We start from the raw sequence: 16629 nt of genomic DNA on the forward strand, positions 1-16629 counted from the left end.
CCTGTCATTCTTAATCAGTACTATTAATAAAAGTATTATTAATCTGGGAAATCACTACCACTTCTCTTTCACCCTGTTTTCTGATATTTAAAATGCTTCAGCTCTTCAGAGTTGTGTTGTGCAGTTAATGAAGTTTATCCCAAATTGTACAGTTCATTAAGGACAAAATAGATTTTTCTTTTTACTGACTTCAAAAAATTAACTCTATTTTATATCGTGAGAGTTTTAAGTGGTGTATTTTGCTTTTGTGCACTGAGAAACTTCATCCGTCATTTTGTTGCTGTTATCTGAGGGAAGAGGAAAGGGTAGAAGGTAAATGGTCCGTAACTTGTCAGAAGAGTGGAAGAGAGCCAAAACAGTATTTTCAACCTGTAAAAAACCTTAAGGTTTTCCTGTTATAATGTGAATGGAAAATATGTGTTGGGCAGTGTATCTTACAATTAAATCCCCAATCCCATTGAACCACATTGTTTTGATATGAGAGAGAAGGAAAAACAGAAAAACATGAAGGGAATCACTGTATATGTCAGTGCGTTAGCTCCCTTTCTGGTGCACCTTTGATCATGTTGTGTGTACCAAAGTAGTTGTGCCTGCTAACCTATTTTGGAAAATGAAGTTTACGTTCTTAACTGTTCTAGCATAGCCTGTGTGATTACTATTTGAGGTCACTGCCTTCTGATACAAGGAGTGAACAAAGGCAGAAATAATAGTTAATGACAGCATTGGTCACTGTTCAGTACTTCGTATGGACAAAATCACTCTCTCTGTTTGTTACAGAGTTATAGCATGAGTAGGAAAATCTTTTCTAGTAATTTCTGGGGGAGGTAGAAACAGGAAAAGATGCATATAAGTGCATGTCTTTTTACATGCTACTCAAAGTAGCAAATGGATCACATACATTATGGAAGTTCAGTTCCTTTTCCCTGTTCCACTCAGTGATTTTGTTTTTAAAAGGAACGCCACTCAGGCGTGCTTTCTGCTGGAAAACTTTGTGTTTGAATTTGCTAGCAAATGTTGCAGGTTTTTTTCCTAATAGGATATTGATGTTGGATCTTTCAAGGCTTATGGGTAGATGGGTTTATGTCTGGGGAGATGTGTTGGATTTGCAGGTGCAGTTTGGAGAGAGGTACCAGGGCATGTTGGAGATGGAGAAGAATCTTAAGCTTGTAGGAAGTTGATTGCAATCTCCTGGCTGTAGAAGTGTATTCACAAAGAAATGATAGAACACAGGCCTAACCCAGCTATCCCAGGGCATCTGTTTTATCTTTTAAGTTATAACTGGAGGAAAAACTACAAAACAACCTCCAGTTTTGGTGTGGCACAGTGTCAGATTTGTATTAATGTCAAGACCCATGGCAACCTCACTGCTTGTATGTCAGGTTGGCTAGCCTGCCAACGCTGTCTGAAGGTGCAAGGGCCAGGATCTGGAACTCAGGAGGCCAAGTATTAGGACCCATGTAATCCGGAATAGAGATCTTAATATGCCATCCCACTGTCCATCTCATAGCATTCATGAGACAAAGGGTTTTTTGTTTGTTTGATTTGGGTAGGGATATTCAGAAACCTTTTTCCTTTCTTCCCAACTCACAGACTTGCTTTTTTTTCCCACCCTAACTCACTTGTGTACTTAGAAGTGTCTAAAATAGTGATATATGGTATTTTAGATGTTAAAATATGTCCAAAATATTTCTAATAGCATAGATTTTCAAATAGAAGAGGTTATTCAGAGATCTGAACGTATTCCTTTAGTCCATCATGGAAGTGAATGTTCATATTTTGTTTTCATAAAGAATAATGAAAAAAATTAAACTCTGCATAGGGAAAGTTTCCTCTTTATAATGAGTGACGTATTCCACACACCTTTCATGAGAACTGTCATATCTCTGTTTACCTTGCATTGTTACTTAGTGTCTCAGTTCCAGGAGCAAAGGAAGCAGATGCTGCAGGACTGTTGCAAGAGAGAAGCTGGGATGCATCCAGGCACTGGCAGTGTTAGAGGTGACTTGTATCCTACAAGGATCTTGGGGCCTCTGCCTACCTGTTAATAATGCTGAGAGCTTGAAAAGGGTGGGGGGGGGGGGAAAAAGGGGAGAGGGGGGTGTATTTGTCTCTGTGTGGATATTCTTTAAGTTCAGTATGGTAAATTCCCACTTCCAGAGCCTTAGATGGGATCAGCTTGGTCTCTCTTCCCTTTGCAACGTGTAAGCCCCCACCAGCCCCAGTGCAGTCTTGCACTTAGCCTGGCTGCTGTTACGGTGAAGGTTTGTACACACTGTGACTGTTTCTCAGGAGCTTCTTGCTGAGACATTTGTGTCATTTTCCTGACTAGACCCTAGCTCTCTCACCCACAAGCTTCCCTTCAGCTCTTTCATTTATCCTGCTGGATTTTGTTACACTTCTTTGAACCTGTTCCAGTCACATGCAGGCAACATGTAATGCTTTACATGCTGCTACTAAGACACAGGTACTTGAGAAAGCATCATATCTTCCAGCTCTCCACTCACACCCCTGAACTGTTCTTCATAGCTGTGCTCCCTCTGTTTGTCCCCAATGATCCATGTTTTGTTCAGCTCTCAGAAACTGGAAAAGGATCTTGAGTCTTGCTGACTGTGATCAGCCTGTGGCAATCCCCTCTCCATACCCTCTGTTGAGGGGAGCACCTCTAATTATGAAAGCACCTCAGAGTTTAAGAGGTAGGTGAAAACTACAGCTTTTCTTACCCATTCTATGTTTCAAATATGTGTAAATAGCTGTAGTATGCAGCTATTTCCCTCACCTCCTTTCCCCTCTCCACAATTAAGATTTAGGCCAAGATTCCTTAAATATCTAAAGGAATAGCTTCACTTACTCAGGATAGCCTTAGTTACATTGACAACTTTTGTTCTCTTTTAACTATAATTTCCTGTGGGGTAAAAAAGAAAGGTTTTGCCTTTGTAGTGCCTGCAGCTTCCAGGGCAATTTAAAAATAACAGCATTAGGAGGAGAAAGAATCCAGAGCTTCTGTTGCTTTTTGATCAGCCCATCTTTCCTGCTCCCTATCGCAGGAGGTTTTTAATGGTGGTATAGTAGGAAAAGACATTGAACCAGTTTTCATTTGCAAACAGGAGGCATATTTTCTTCTGAAATGTTAGTCTGAAGAATGTTGCATGTGCTGTGAAGCAGAGTATGAAGATAGATTCTTTTAATGGCTGGAGTGCTACTACATAAAGTATTCACTCTAGTGGTATAATTTGCTCCCACAGGAAGGTTCAAGACGTAAGCTGCTTCCGTCTTGCCTCTGAATATACATACAGTTTTGCTTTTGAGAGTTCAGGAGCTTACATCTGAACTCTGCGTTTCTCTTTAGGTACACTGTATGGGGTGAACAAAAGCAGAAGAAATTGATCTTCGTTTTCGAACTCTGGTAGCTCGTGCCATTTAAAATGCCACTGAGACCTGATTCAAGTGTATCCTGAAGTTTTTACTTCTAAAACCCAGGTATGAATTGGCTGTAGGTCATCTTCTATTCATTTAGAATACAATAATATATGCTATACCTTTTATGAATCCCCATCGTTTCCTTCTAATAAAGCCAAGTCCAGCTGGACTTGTTGATGCTGCTCTATTAGCAAAATCTGCAGTAGAGCTGCAACATGTATCAGCAAAGGACTTTTTTCTCGTAACTTTTTCAGATTCCTAAATGAATTATAAAGTCTCCTGTTGGTATAAAAATGTCAGTTAGGATTGTGATTCTTTGAAGTATTAGGTCAGGAGGGATTTATAGCATAGACCTCATCTTTTAAGTCAAGTGTTTAGCTTGAATATGTAAGATAAGCACTGTTGAAAAACAGAGTAGATTGAAGGGAACAGTTGTTTTCTGCCTTTAAGTTATAGTTAGGATGGAATTAACAACTGTATTTGCAGTAGAGGAATCCATTCTACAGGACTGTTAACTGAATTTGCACTTCAGATTGGAGAATCTAGTGTAGGGCAGAAAGAAGGAAGGTCCTTTGGATTTTGAGAAGTATATCTGATATTTATTTAGAAAAAAATAACTGGAAAACAGTCCTGTGGTTTTCTGTCCCTAAACCAGATTGCTCTGTGATTTACTATAAGAATGGCTACTTGACTTTTCTTTTTTATAAATTGGTATGGTAATACTGTACTTCCACTTAAATAGAATGTTATTCATAGATGCCCAAATTTTGATATCCTTAGTAATGTCCTTAGAACTTGCTCTGGTTGCATGAACATGCCAGGTTGAGGTCAGGTTGGATGAGGCTTTGGGCAACCTGGTCTGGCAGGAGGTGTCCCTGCTCATGGCAGGGGGGTGGAACTGGATGGTCTTTAAAGGTCCCTTCCAACCCAAACCATTTTGTGTTTCTATGAGCACTTCTTCTGGCTAGACTAGGGACTGATGATGGTATCCAGGTCTAAAAGGAAAGATGCTGGCATCTAACACAAAGTTCTGTGTTACGTTAGTAATACACCTCTTTTCTATTTCAGCTTGTGACAGAACTGTGTCTGGATGTGACAGAAAATAATGGGCATAACCACAGAAGTAGCTACAAAAGAACAGAAGTAACATGATATTTGCAAACTTTAAGTGTATTTTGGATCTCACTGCTGTAAAAGTACTGAGCAAGTTCTAACGTATCAATAGATAAGCTAAGATGTATACCAAATATGCAGCATATTGTTTGAGGCAACTGTCTGTTTTCTCTGCTGTGCTAATTTTGCAGTGACACTTTTTATAGTTGACAACAGAAGGCAGACTTTGGGTAGCATATAAAGCTCTTTGCTCCTGGAAAAAGTCTCGATGTTGTTTTTGTTGTTTGTTTTTTAACAAAACAAAAAGACAACATATCTTTACAAAAATAAATTTTTATTATTACAATAATTTAAAAGAAGATTTTCCACCATTTATGAACAGTACTGTAAGAGGAATTATCAATAATAGATCTATAAGCACAAGCATTGTTAGGTCTGTGTTTTCTTTCGCAGGTCTAGTTTATTTCACGTATCTGTATTTTTACAATCTCTTTTAAAATGACAGCAAAAGTGTATTTTACTATTTGAAGGTGCTAATTACTCAATCACAAAATCAGAAGGAATAATTCTTCAATCAGTGTTTGTGCTGAAAAGGTGACTTCTTAGTTAAGGTGCACAAGCACCCTCCAAGCAGAGGGAAGGCAATGAAGCACACAGTTGCCAAAGACTCTGAGCTGTTCATTGGCTTGTACGTTTGCTGGGTTCCAGGCTATCAATGTCAACACTTAACGTGAATTGCCCCTGATTTGAGAAACACTTTAGCTTGAGTGGACCCAATCTTGGAAATTTTTGCCCATGCTTACTGTCACAACCGTTCAAGTAAGTAAAATGCATATTTGAATATATGCAAGATCAGTCTAAAACTGTAGCCTGTTCCTGCTTCAGTCAAAATAGATTAGTTTTGTCATTAATGAGAACAAGAAAGCTCTTAGAATACTGTAACCTTCTTTACATGAAAGAAACTGCGGCAGAAACATTACACAGTTCTTAGGAATTTCTGGAGACCTAACATATCTCAGTTCCTAGTATTTAAAGCATGACCTTAACAAAAATGTGTCTGAGCAAGTCTCATTTGAATTGTTGTAAATCTCCTTAATGTAGGAAGGCTTTAGATTCAAAGAGCATCTCTTCATGTTTTGCAGTGATTGCAGTTTGCATTAATTTGTTTTAAAGAAAAATAAAAGCTTGCAATATATCTGTAATATCAAATCATAACACACAAAACTTTGACTTCTTGAGATGATTAAATAAGCCGATCTACCTGAATACCTAATAAAGTGATTATTAGTGAAATTAGCAAATCCCAAGATACTGTAAAGATAAAAAGAATATAATAAAGTCACATAAATTAGCCCACAATATAAAATTAAGGGTACTAACCATAGACTGGGATTTCATAGCCTACTAGGAGTTCCCAAATCCCGTAAAAATTCAATGACATAGAGGTGGCCAGCTACATTATATTTCATCCTTCATTTCTTGTTACTTCAGGATCCTTAGTAAACATTTTGGAAAGCAGCATTTGAGTAGACTTTGAGACACCTTCACAGAGCCTGATTTTTCATGGGGAATGCACATAACACTCAAAATCAGAGCCCTCCGTATGACTCAAGCTGAGTTCTCAGAACTAACACTTCAGATTTTTTTTTCTGACTCTGTCCCTTAATTTTCTTGTCTGAAATGCTAAACTTCTTCATTGTGCTTACATGACTGTACTGAGCCTATTAAATACAATTCAGTCATTTCTAAAAGTGTTTCAGCTATTGCAAATAGGTCATCTCCAAATAAAATATTCTGAAATGTAAGGCATGCTGAAAAGCTTCTTGTGTACATCTTCCCCATAATCTTAAAATATAAGCACTGAAGCAGGGAAAACACAGTAGGGCAGAATCAATTGTAGTCTCAATTCATTCATCCAAGCTGATACTTGCCCTCCTGCACCCCAGCTTCATTTTTTTTCCATTTAAATAATAACAAGTTTTCTGTAAAAACAGCTTCATCCATTAATAAAATGGATAGGAACCTTTTTTGCTTGCAAACAGCAAGACTGAAGTGCATAAGGTTATGTACAAGTTAGGCAAAACCGCATGATATCTATTATTACTGGTCATTGGATTGTTCACAGTGTTTCACATACTGATTTCTGGATGTCCATCTCAGAGAACTCAAAAAGCTTCTGTCATATGATTTAATCCAGCACAGATTTCAGGATCTCATCTCTGCGATCCACATTCATCTGAGCAAAACTGAGAACTTTATCTGTTCAGCAAAATGAAATAAAAATACAGGACTCTAAAGAAAATGGAACTAGATTCATTTGTGCAGCAAAAACTATTTTTTGCATCAGCTACCATAATTTCTCTCATCCTTTCTTTGCTGACAGGTTATTTCCTATTATATCTTAGTAAGGGTTTGGGTTCATTTTATCTTCATACCCTGCACTTCAGCTACAGGAAGTAGAAATTTGCACAATAGCTTTAGAACAATTTCTTTATCCACACACCCTTGATCAGCAACATCCCCCCATCAAATTTAATAATGTTGTCACTTTAATGGTCAGCCAGTAATACGCAATTATGAAGCAATACAGAAAATACCTGACAGGAGTTTTATCTTTCACTTACTTACACTAACTGCTTTAGGCCTAGTCTCTTGCTTCTTCCCCCCTTTTCGCAGTGCTTAGCACAATAAGGTCTTCATTCATCACTAGAGGGGCTAGGCATTTCTGTATTGAAATAGATTGTGATGAACACTCAGTTATCAATGGTAATAGTAATGATGTATCGTTAGATCACCATTCAGACTAGCTCAAGTGTAGGGCACCAGCCTGACCTAAGGATTGCTGCAGGCAGTGAACCTTAAGAAGTACGACTTGAAAATCATATCATTCCTTGTTTGTTTTTTTTTGTTTGTTTTCCCATGCTCGCTGAGGATATGATGTTAACCATTTTAACTTATTAAAATAACCTTGACAGTTTTTAAGATACCTTAGCAAAATACAGGGGTTTTGACCCTGAGTTTTGCAAATAGTAAATCAGCTCATCAATACGTTCTTCACTCACTATTTGCTCTAATGTTCATTCACTTTCGAAATGAGAATGTGTTTTTTTTCTGAAAGAGAAATTTTGACACATCTTAAATCCTAGCTTATTCACTAGGCAGTATGATCTCTGTATCTGACCTAGGGAATCAGATAGATAGTAAATGTTCATGGAAAGGCACTGATTGACTTTTTTTTCCCCCTCAAACCTTAATAAATTCCCAAGCCTAATAACACAAGTTTTGTTTCACTACACAGATCCTGCACTATAACACAGTTAGTCTAGAGGCATGTAATTTCAAACCTAGAGGCACATTCATATTGCTACAAATTATTGCCTATCATATGAAGTAGTTGCGAATTTTTTTTCTGAGAATTATAACTTCTTTATTTCATGTTACCTGTTTCTTGTGCCTGCTATTCCTCTCCCCGCATTTCCATATTTAACTAAATTTACCTTCTTCCCTGAGACCAGCCACTGGCACCAACATACTCAGTATGTTTTAAATTGAAATACTTCCTATGAAAATGAAACCCTTTTTCTTTTCCCACTTCAATATTTGTCACTGAGAAAAAGGTTCATTACAAAAGTGGCTGAGGATAAAAACAGACAACCCAAAAGCTCTGAGTATTGAGATTTGTCTATGTTCATCAAGGTAGGGGCTTAGGAATAGTTCAGTTTGAACTACAAATCCCTGAAGACTGAATTTGTCCTTTTTCAAGGCTATTTGTCTTCATCTTGAATATTATTTGCTGAATATCATGAAAGAAAAACATAATTTTAGCTGCAATGTGTACTTGTAGGTTGACTTTTGACGTAGGACACTGACAGAAGAGAAAATTATGGGGTAATAGAAAAGCAAGCTCTTCGAGATGTTAATCAGAATCAGTCTTCCTATTAAATGTTTTCTCCCTCGGGTCTTGACAAGGTGATGGCTTTTGGAGAATGGAGGTTCTCAGTATCATGTGTGCACTGTACCAGATGCCATGGCTTCTGTCAATCAATTGTGAGTTTGCCTTGCTTTCTGCAAACTATAATAGATTATTATTGTCTACTTCAGAGAAACTCGCTGAATGGACCTTTCTGTTCCTAAGCGTATGTCATCTTCCCGAGATAATTAGATGGTACATATCCTTTCTGACCTTTGGCTTCTGCTAGCCACCATTCTTTATTGCCACTCAGGTCAGAAAAACGAAGTATCCTAACCTTCTGGTACTCCTCAAGACTGAGTTCCTGATCATTTCTTGCTTGAAATGCATAAACAGCGTAGAAGGTCTGAAAAAGGAAAGCCACAAAAAAAGAAAACAAAACTTGAATTCAGAAATGTAGCCACATCTTATCCTGCCATTGTGTGTTAGCATGAATTCTGTATATATAAATGTGTAATAACGTATCTGAGCCACTACGTAACTGCATGGTCTGTAATTGCTGCACAGAGTACAAAGAATGGGGCCAAAACAAAAAGTAAAACTGAAGGATCTGAGGAATTCTGCATGGGAAAGGACAAACCAAGCTCTGAGGTATCATCAAAAGAGAGTGCTACGTCGGTAAGGTTTTCAGCTCATACCAAGTGTCTGTTGCTGTCACACCAAGCAGCCTTGGACAAGCCCAAGAATTTACAGCAAGGTTTCCATGTAGAGAATCACCTCTCCTAAAGATCCTGCACTTAAATGTGGCAGCTGCTAGGATGGATCCCTCAAGCCATCCTCTCAGCTGCCAGAGATCCTATCTGCAGCAATCTGATCTGGAGACGGTAAAAACGGGGTACTTCTGTGCCTTGCTAGTCAGCTTTGCCCCAGCTGTCTTGTTAAAGTTAAGTGGGAAAATCCCCAGACTGATTGCAAAGGGAGAACTCTGGGACATTGTATGTGTGGTGAAGTGATGCAAAGGTGTGTCTTTTGTAAGACAGGACTATGATTCACAGTTTATCTTTAAGTTTTTTTTTTATCTTTTCCTACCTTGTAGCTATTGAAGAAAGCCAGAGAACAGAGGATATCAAATTCCTACGTCATACTGACAGATTAGTGCAAGTCTTTTCCAGTGCAAAAGGAAACTATTTAAATTATAATCACTATAATTCTGGATTTGAAATAAGAAAAACAAGAAGACAGGCACAATAGGTATTATACTTACTTGCTGATCATCCATATCCTGAAAAGCACCAGTCCCTGTGCCATTAGTTGTCGGATTTTCACAGAAGTGAAGAGATGAGCTGCTGTCACTTTTCTTGTGCCCTGGACTTGTGCTGCTGTCAGAGGAGGGCCGTGAAGAGACAAAGAGGCTGATATTATCAAAATCATCATCACAGAAGTTGTTCTCTGTTACATCCTTCTGCACTTTGGCTGGATTGTAAGGCCTCAGGAAGGAGGAATACACGTACCCCTTAAGGTCTACATATCAGAATAGAAAGAGAAAAAATAAACAGCAAAATACAGTTAAATGATTTCAAAACCAACTGTTTTATGCAGCTGTCAGTATGACAGAGGCAAACAGATGGGGCTGAAAATGAAAAGAAATCAATAGCCCAAAGGGAAGCTGTTATTGGGATGTTTGTGCAAAGAACTTACTTCCTGTGTCAACAAGCCATCTGCTCGTACTTCCGAAGGGGTCCTTTTGCTCCACGACAGCCACCAATTCTCCTTCACGCAAATCAATATCGAATTCCTGCGTGGCATTGCACTTGCGCTTAGCTTGATACAGCAGTTCCGTGCTGTACGTAGACAGCAGCTTGGACCTGTCGGCTTCTGTTTGGCGTGGGGATTCGAGCTAAAAAGAAAACAATTATTCACTAGGAATAATGCTGAAGCCATTTCTAGAACAGCACAGATGCATAAAAGGATCTAGTGTATACTGCATGTGGCAGCTAACTACTTTCTTACACACAGATCAAGGAGTTAGTTACACAGCTATAGGTAACCAAATCTCCTTTGCATATGCAGCAAGGGCCTGCCCAACTGTTATATTAATAGCTGAACAATAAAGGGCAGATTTCAAAGAAAGAAATACAGGAATATAATGAAATATCTCTTAGCCAGTACTCTACAAGAGCCAGTGTTCTGTATGTGAACTGTAACTGGTTTAATTGTTTTTACTAACAATGATCTTTAATTTCCTATGTAAAATTGCAAAAAGCATAATAAAAAAATTAGCAGAGGTATGCTAGGGTCATATAACAACTTGCATGACAAGGCACTAGGCAAAAACTCTGTAGAAACTGAATGGTACAAAATTACTTTGCGATATAACGGCAAGGTGCTATTAACTGCTGGAAGCATATTCGGTCAGTTTGGTTAGAGGGCAGAGATAGAGGCGCTGCACATCAATGTGACTCCAACGTACCACAGTCGCAAGAGTACGTGTGCCTTACTGATGCTAAAATGAATCCTCCAGCTTCCTTGGCTTCTCCTGTAAATCTGCAGCTGACTTTATATTGTACTGTAAACTAGACGCCTGAAAGCTCTGTAAATGTCTGATAAGGTTGAGAACCACAGGCATGCAGATTTCCTGGTGGACTTCATGTGTCTTCTGCTGTGGGGGTGTATGTGTGGGCATACATGTGTAAACACAAATATAAACAGAACTGCAGCTAAGAATCAGAAAAAGTTATGAATTCAAAGAACAAGATTCACTGCAAGAGTGTTTAACAAGAGAAATGATCCAGTTTTGCATACGCAGCCTTGGACTTAACATGTGCTTAAAGACCTAAGGATAATCAAAGGTGATTTCAAGCGGATTTTCAAAATAACATGAAGACAGCATCAAAAATCTTGCGAAGCTACTGGTCAATAGAACAGCTTCATTCCAATAACCCAATTCAGATTCCCAATGAAGGGAGCAAGCCCTCTAAGTGGCATAAATATGGATTTGTCTAAAGTGATCAAAAGAGGATGATTCATATACAATTCAGATGTATGATACTCACTGGAGAAGGGACAGGTTTCTTTTTTTCAAAGCTCAGTTTTCTTTCAATAAAGGTTGCGCTGCTGTTTTCTTTTACAAAATTCAGCTTGTGAACCTCCTCCATCAACTGATTCTGCACTTCACAGATGCTTGAGGAAGACAGCTGCAAATACAAAGGTGGGTTAGATCTCATGAACAAAATGGTAAGGAGATTTGAGACAGCAGATTTGGTTTAATGGGCTGAACACTAGGAATCACAAAACCTGACAAGTTAGTGCAATTTCCTGCAGATCCTATAGTATACTAGGCACAAGGCAGAAAGAAAAGAAAGATCTGTGCTTAAAAAAAGTTTCCAATGATTACTATTAGAGTTACAAGACATAGATCATTAAAAAATATTCTAAACAGCAACAAAAATGTAAATGAACAGCCTTGCATTTATGGTACTGAGCCACCTGCTTTCAGATGCAAATGCTCATCTCAGCAGTTATCACAGAGTGGCCAATGTGCTGTAGGGCTTGGAGTAGCTTACCTCACAGCTGTGCATTTGTGCAACTGTGTGCTGCTACCAGATTAAAGATGGATGGGTAAACTGAAGCTCTGTGGCACTGGGTAAGTGCTTTTGGTCTATGCCTAACCCCAAATGTATTTGCTGATGTAAACAGAAAAGAAAAAAAGGTAATTTTGTAGGAAAAGCATCATAGAAAGCAATGCTTGATGCAATAGTGTGTATTCCAAAGCATGAAATGGCCAAATTATAGGGATCCAATTTTTTCATGCAGGAAAAGCCTTCATTTTCCAATTAAACAGTGCAGCTCTATCTTTTGATCCTGACCTCGCTTTCTCAATTTTTCAGCTGCCCCTGACTATAAAGTGCTTTGTTCATCCCTGGGTGGAAAGGGATACTCCAGAAGGGCCTCAGTACAACGTGTTTCACATGTAGAGGCTTATCCAGATACAGTTACTAGGCTCCAGTTCAGGTGAGTGGATTTGGAGGGGGGGAGGCATTGTCACAGATGTGTTTCTAAGAGGGTTCAAGTCTTTCAGGGAAAAATACAACAAAACTGAAACACTGTGTAACTTTCACACAAATTAAGAATAATTTCACAATCTTAAGGTAATGCTCACACTGCACAGAAAGACTCGAGTGGGCTGGAGGAACTAATGCACTTCTGTGTAGCTCAGATAGGCATCCTTGCCTTGCTGTGGCTTTGACTACATGAGTGAAACGATTGTAACTTTCTAAAAATGTCAACATAGATGAAGCTATTCCTTTCTGCCTATTCCTACTGTGCAGGAGCTTCTGCAGCATATTTGGATTTAAAAGCAATTTGGTTTTCATAGAAATGATTTCATCAGATCTCCTAAGCCACTTCTCTGCAGTCATCAGTGTGAGTCTGCAGACCCAATACTACCAGAAGTGTTCATGAACTTTCTTAGAATTTCTCTTGCCCTGTTTTCTGGGCTGTTCAGGGCAGAGCCCCCTAAAAAACAAGGTTAAACGCTAGAGACTGCCTCCATTTTGCCTTACTGTCATGTTCTCGCCATTACCTTTACTACAACAGCTGGAGCAGCTGCATTAGGATCATTCTCAGCAAAAAGTCCAGGCTGACAAAACTTAAGCTGTGAACTTAAACTTTGCTGAGCTTGCAAAAAAAATCCCAAAGTCTGACTGCTTAGCAGAACAAGTAAAATTGGCGTAGCATGTAGGTACATGTCCTACATATCTCTACCCAAATCGTGCAGAAAGAAAAAAGAGACATATACGCAGAGCTATGCCTATTTCTAATGTACTTACTGGAACAGGCACCACCACAGAAGAATTTGATTGAAGTGCTGCAGACATAATATTCCTGAGGAGGGTGATGAAGCAATACAGGCAGTTCAACACAATCTTTTTGACTGCTTGGTTGAATACCTGAAGTTCCTCCACTAGCTGTGCATTTAAAGCCTCATAATCTTTCTTTGCCAGGTCCAGCTCTTCTCCTGTTGACCTCTGAAGGCAGCTGTTGTAGTCCAACAACTTGTCGTAGCGCTTCTGGATGAGCTTCTGTGGGCCTGCAAACAAAGCTTGTAGTGCTGAGAGAGGAATCAAAACAAGCTTGTCCAGTTGAGCCATCTGGAAATGTAATAAAACAGAACTACATATTATTTCATTCAAACAGTTCTTCAGACCCAGTAACAGGTTAAGCCTGACTGCAGCCTAACAAGCAATCTGTTACTGGCTCTTCACAAAGTATTGCTGTCAGAGGCAGCTTCACACAGGGCCTAGCATGAGTTAGAAATTCCTTCATAACATTGCAAAGGACGGGTAACAGGTTTGCCACTTAAAGTCTCTGATAATGGAAATGGTCCCTTGGAGCATGCAGCTGGTGATACTGCCCTTTGTGTTACCACAGAGGAAAAAATGAGGCAAGAGTCAGTGCAGGAATGAATACTTAAGTTGGAGAGTAGGTGAGTGTGCTTTTTAGTGCCTAGTAGTGTTACACTCCAATAAAACTGAGATTTCCAGCCCATGTAAAGTCTAGAGACAATGACATCTTGTTAAATGGCAGTCTTTGTTTTGAATGATATCAAAGGTTTCTTTTTTTCTTTTTTTTTTTTTCCTAGAAATAGCCGTAACTCTATTCCTTCTTAAGCAAACACAATCACTTGATTAAGCTGTGCTATGCTTGTTGGTTTTATCTCTATTAATCAGCAAAACTAGATAACTGTAAAAAAAAATCCTTCTTAGATCTTTCCATTAGCCTCTAATTGTCTCAAAGGATTAATATTGCACTAAATAACATTTATTTTTGATAGCCATGTGTTCAAATATAGAACAGGCTTTTCTTGAGTAAACCTCATCATCATGTTAAAACACTTGGATGTTCTTTGTGAAATAACTTTTTGGGTTGATTGTGAGAGTAAAAGAGCAACCATCCCTCTTCCCCTCTGTAGTACCCCATGGTTGAGGGCACATCCATTTTAGCACCAGAAATGCTCTCCCAAGGCCAAGATAATGTGCACTGGCCAGGTAGTTTCCATTTTATTTCCACTTGAAAAACTAGGCTGTGTTTAGTGAAGCAATTTTTGGTGTGTTAAGAAAACAATTTTTCCAAACTGCTGGTCCTGATTTCTGGAAATGAAGAGGCTATTGTGGATTTCTGCCCTAAAATTTTCTCTAAAACATGAGAGGAAGATATTCATTATGGACAAATGCACAAAAGATAGAAATATCATACTCTGAGCCCAGTGCTGAGATCTCCATCCGTTCAGGAAAACATGCAAATAGCTACTCATTATGCAACATCAGGACAACAGGTTTTTGTTTGTTTGTTTGTTTGTTTTAAATATACATAAGATAAAGACTTTTAAATCCAAGACACAAACAAATAGAAAATAAATAGAAATAAACATGGTTAAAAACAATGGCACAGTTAAATACTGTTAAAATGTTGGTTTCTTTTTGTAAAGTATGAAGACCTTCAGGCCAGTTGGGTTGTGAGTCAATAGGAGTTACGAAGTTTAGTTTTGAGAAAAGTTTTCTGTTCTACCTCTTGTGGAATTTCTTCTGCTTTTCTTTGATGGTTCTGTAAAGGGAGGGGTGGGGCAGAGGGGGGGAAGGAGCATTTTCCATTCAGGACACACTCATCATTGCAATGATAGAGGTGTTCCTCTTCTTTATGCACTCATTCATTTTAACGATATTGAAAAAAAAATCTAATTATTGCAACTAATTTTTGAGTTTCTTTTTAAATTCTGGAACTTCAAAGGAATGGAAATAGAGCATCTCACTTCCCTGTGATTATCTGGGAGGATGTGGTCTGTCAGAAATCCTTTTGGTTTTTGGCAGATGCTGTTTTCATTTTTTTGGAAAGGATTGAATAGCTGCATTTTAGTCAGCACAGACCTAGGAAGGCATAAGAAAACCTCCACCTCTGAATTTTTCCAGCCTGAGCTGTTTGAAGAGACATTTTAGTCTATCTTAGTAGAGACAGGCATTAGAGTTCCTTTGGACCCTGAAGGCCAGAGAATATGTGAAAAATCTTACAGTTTATTAGGTGATTTGTTTTCTTTTTTAATTTTTATGGTCTATATCCAGATTGTTCAACTTTTCTCTATATGAAGCATGGTAACTTACTTGAAAAAGTAATAAAACTGAGATTTTCATGGATCTATGATTCCAGGAGCTAATAATAATTCATGACTATAACAAAGGTTTCAAAAGTCACTGTGAAACTCTGAGTATTGGTAACAAAACTAGTAAAAGCGGAGATCTGCTGCTCTTGTCTGAAGCTCAGAAGAAACATGCAAATTTAGCACAAAGATTTTAGCTTCAACACAGGAATTTAGCTTAAGAAGTTTTCTTTAGCACTTTCAGGGAAACACAATGTACTTGAACTGAATTTTATCTGATTTCCTACAGAATTAAAAAAAAAACAAACAACTCATCTATCTTTCCTAATGTATTCCTAAGGTTGTTTTTTTTTTTGCTCTTTTCTGTCTTGAGTCTCTCTCGCATACACTTGTTCTGTTACAGACAGTTATCTGTGTGACATAGGGCGTTGCATAAACTTACAAGGTCTTCACAGAGATTTGCAGTATTGTTTAATTTTTTCGAGTGGTTCTTGACTTCATCTTCTTTGTCTTGCAAGACTTCCTGAAGCCCAGTTATGTTCTGTGCAGCCAGATGTATGGAATCCTAAATGAGAAGATGGTAGGAAGATGAAAATACATTACAATTTGTTTTAATGTGCTGCATTCACTCATGCAGATACTGCAATAATATTGATGGAGTCAGAAATATTTTCCATCTCACATACCTATTTGGTTTTTTTTCTGTGCAGTTTCCAGCCATTGTGGGATTGTTTACTGTGAAAATATTTTCCTGTGTTTTCCCTATTTTCAATGCAAACTATTGAAGAATAAAGTTGTTAATATTCAACTGAAAAAAACTGTGCCCCAATCTAATGCAAGTCCCACTGGAAGTTAACTACTTCTTGGCAAGACACCAGCTCAAGCACCATGCACTCTGAAAGGCCTATTTTGGAGGACCAAGTAGGACTACAGTGTGTTTCACTTACGGTGAATTTTAATCTTAATGAAGTGTGCATCCGTTTGGATAAGGAACTGTCAACACCATTACAGGCAACAACTTTTGTCGGCTGAGCTCACA

General features: G+C 38.4%; 1 protein-coding gene across 1 annotated transcript in view; it reads right to left on the bottom strand.

The window, feature by feature from the left end:
• Positions 1-8660: 8660 nt before the first annotated feature.
• ARHGEF38 (Rho guanine nucleotide exchange factor 38) overlaps positions 8661-16629 on the bottom strand; it is a 34501-nt gene continuing 26532 nt past the window's right edge. Inside the window, exons 9-14 of the mRNA XM_035540867.1 lie at positions 16033-16155; positions 13270-13590; positions 11494-11634; positions 10139-10337; positions 9705-9961; positions 8661-8846 (exon numbers count right to left, since the gene is read on the bottom strand). Of these exons, the coding sequence (XP_035396760.1) occupies positions 8661-8846; positions 9705-9961; positions 10139-10337; positions 11494-11634; positions 13270-13590; positions 16033-16155 (1227 nt within the window). The remainder of the gene's footprint in view (positions 8847-9704; positions 9962-10138; positions 10338-11493; positions 11635-13269; positions 13591-16032; positions 16156-16629) is intronic.

Source organism: Cygnus atratus, chromosome 4 (genome assembly GCF_013377495.2).
Source record: "Cygnus atratus isolate AKBS03 ecotype Queensland, Australia chromosome 4, CAtr_DNAZoo_HiC_assembly, whole genome shotgun sequence".
Lineage (NCBI taxonomy): Eukaryota > Metazoa > Chordata > Aves > Anseriformes > Anatidae > Cygnus > Cygnus atratus.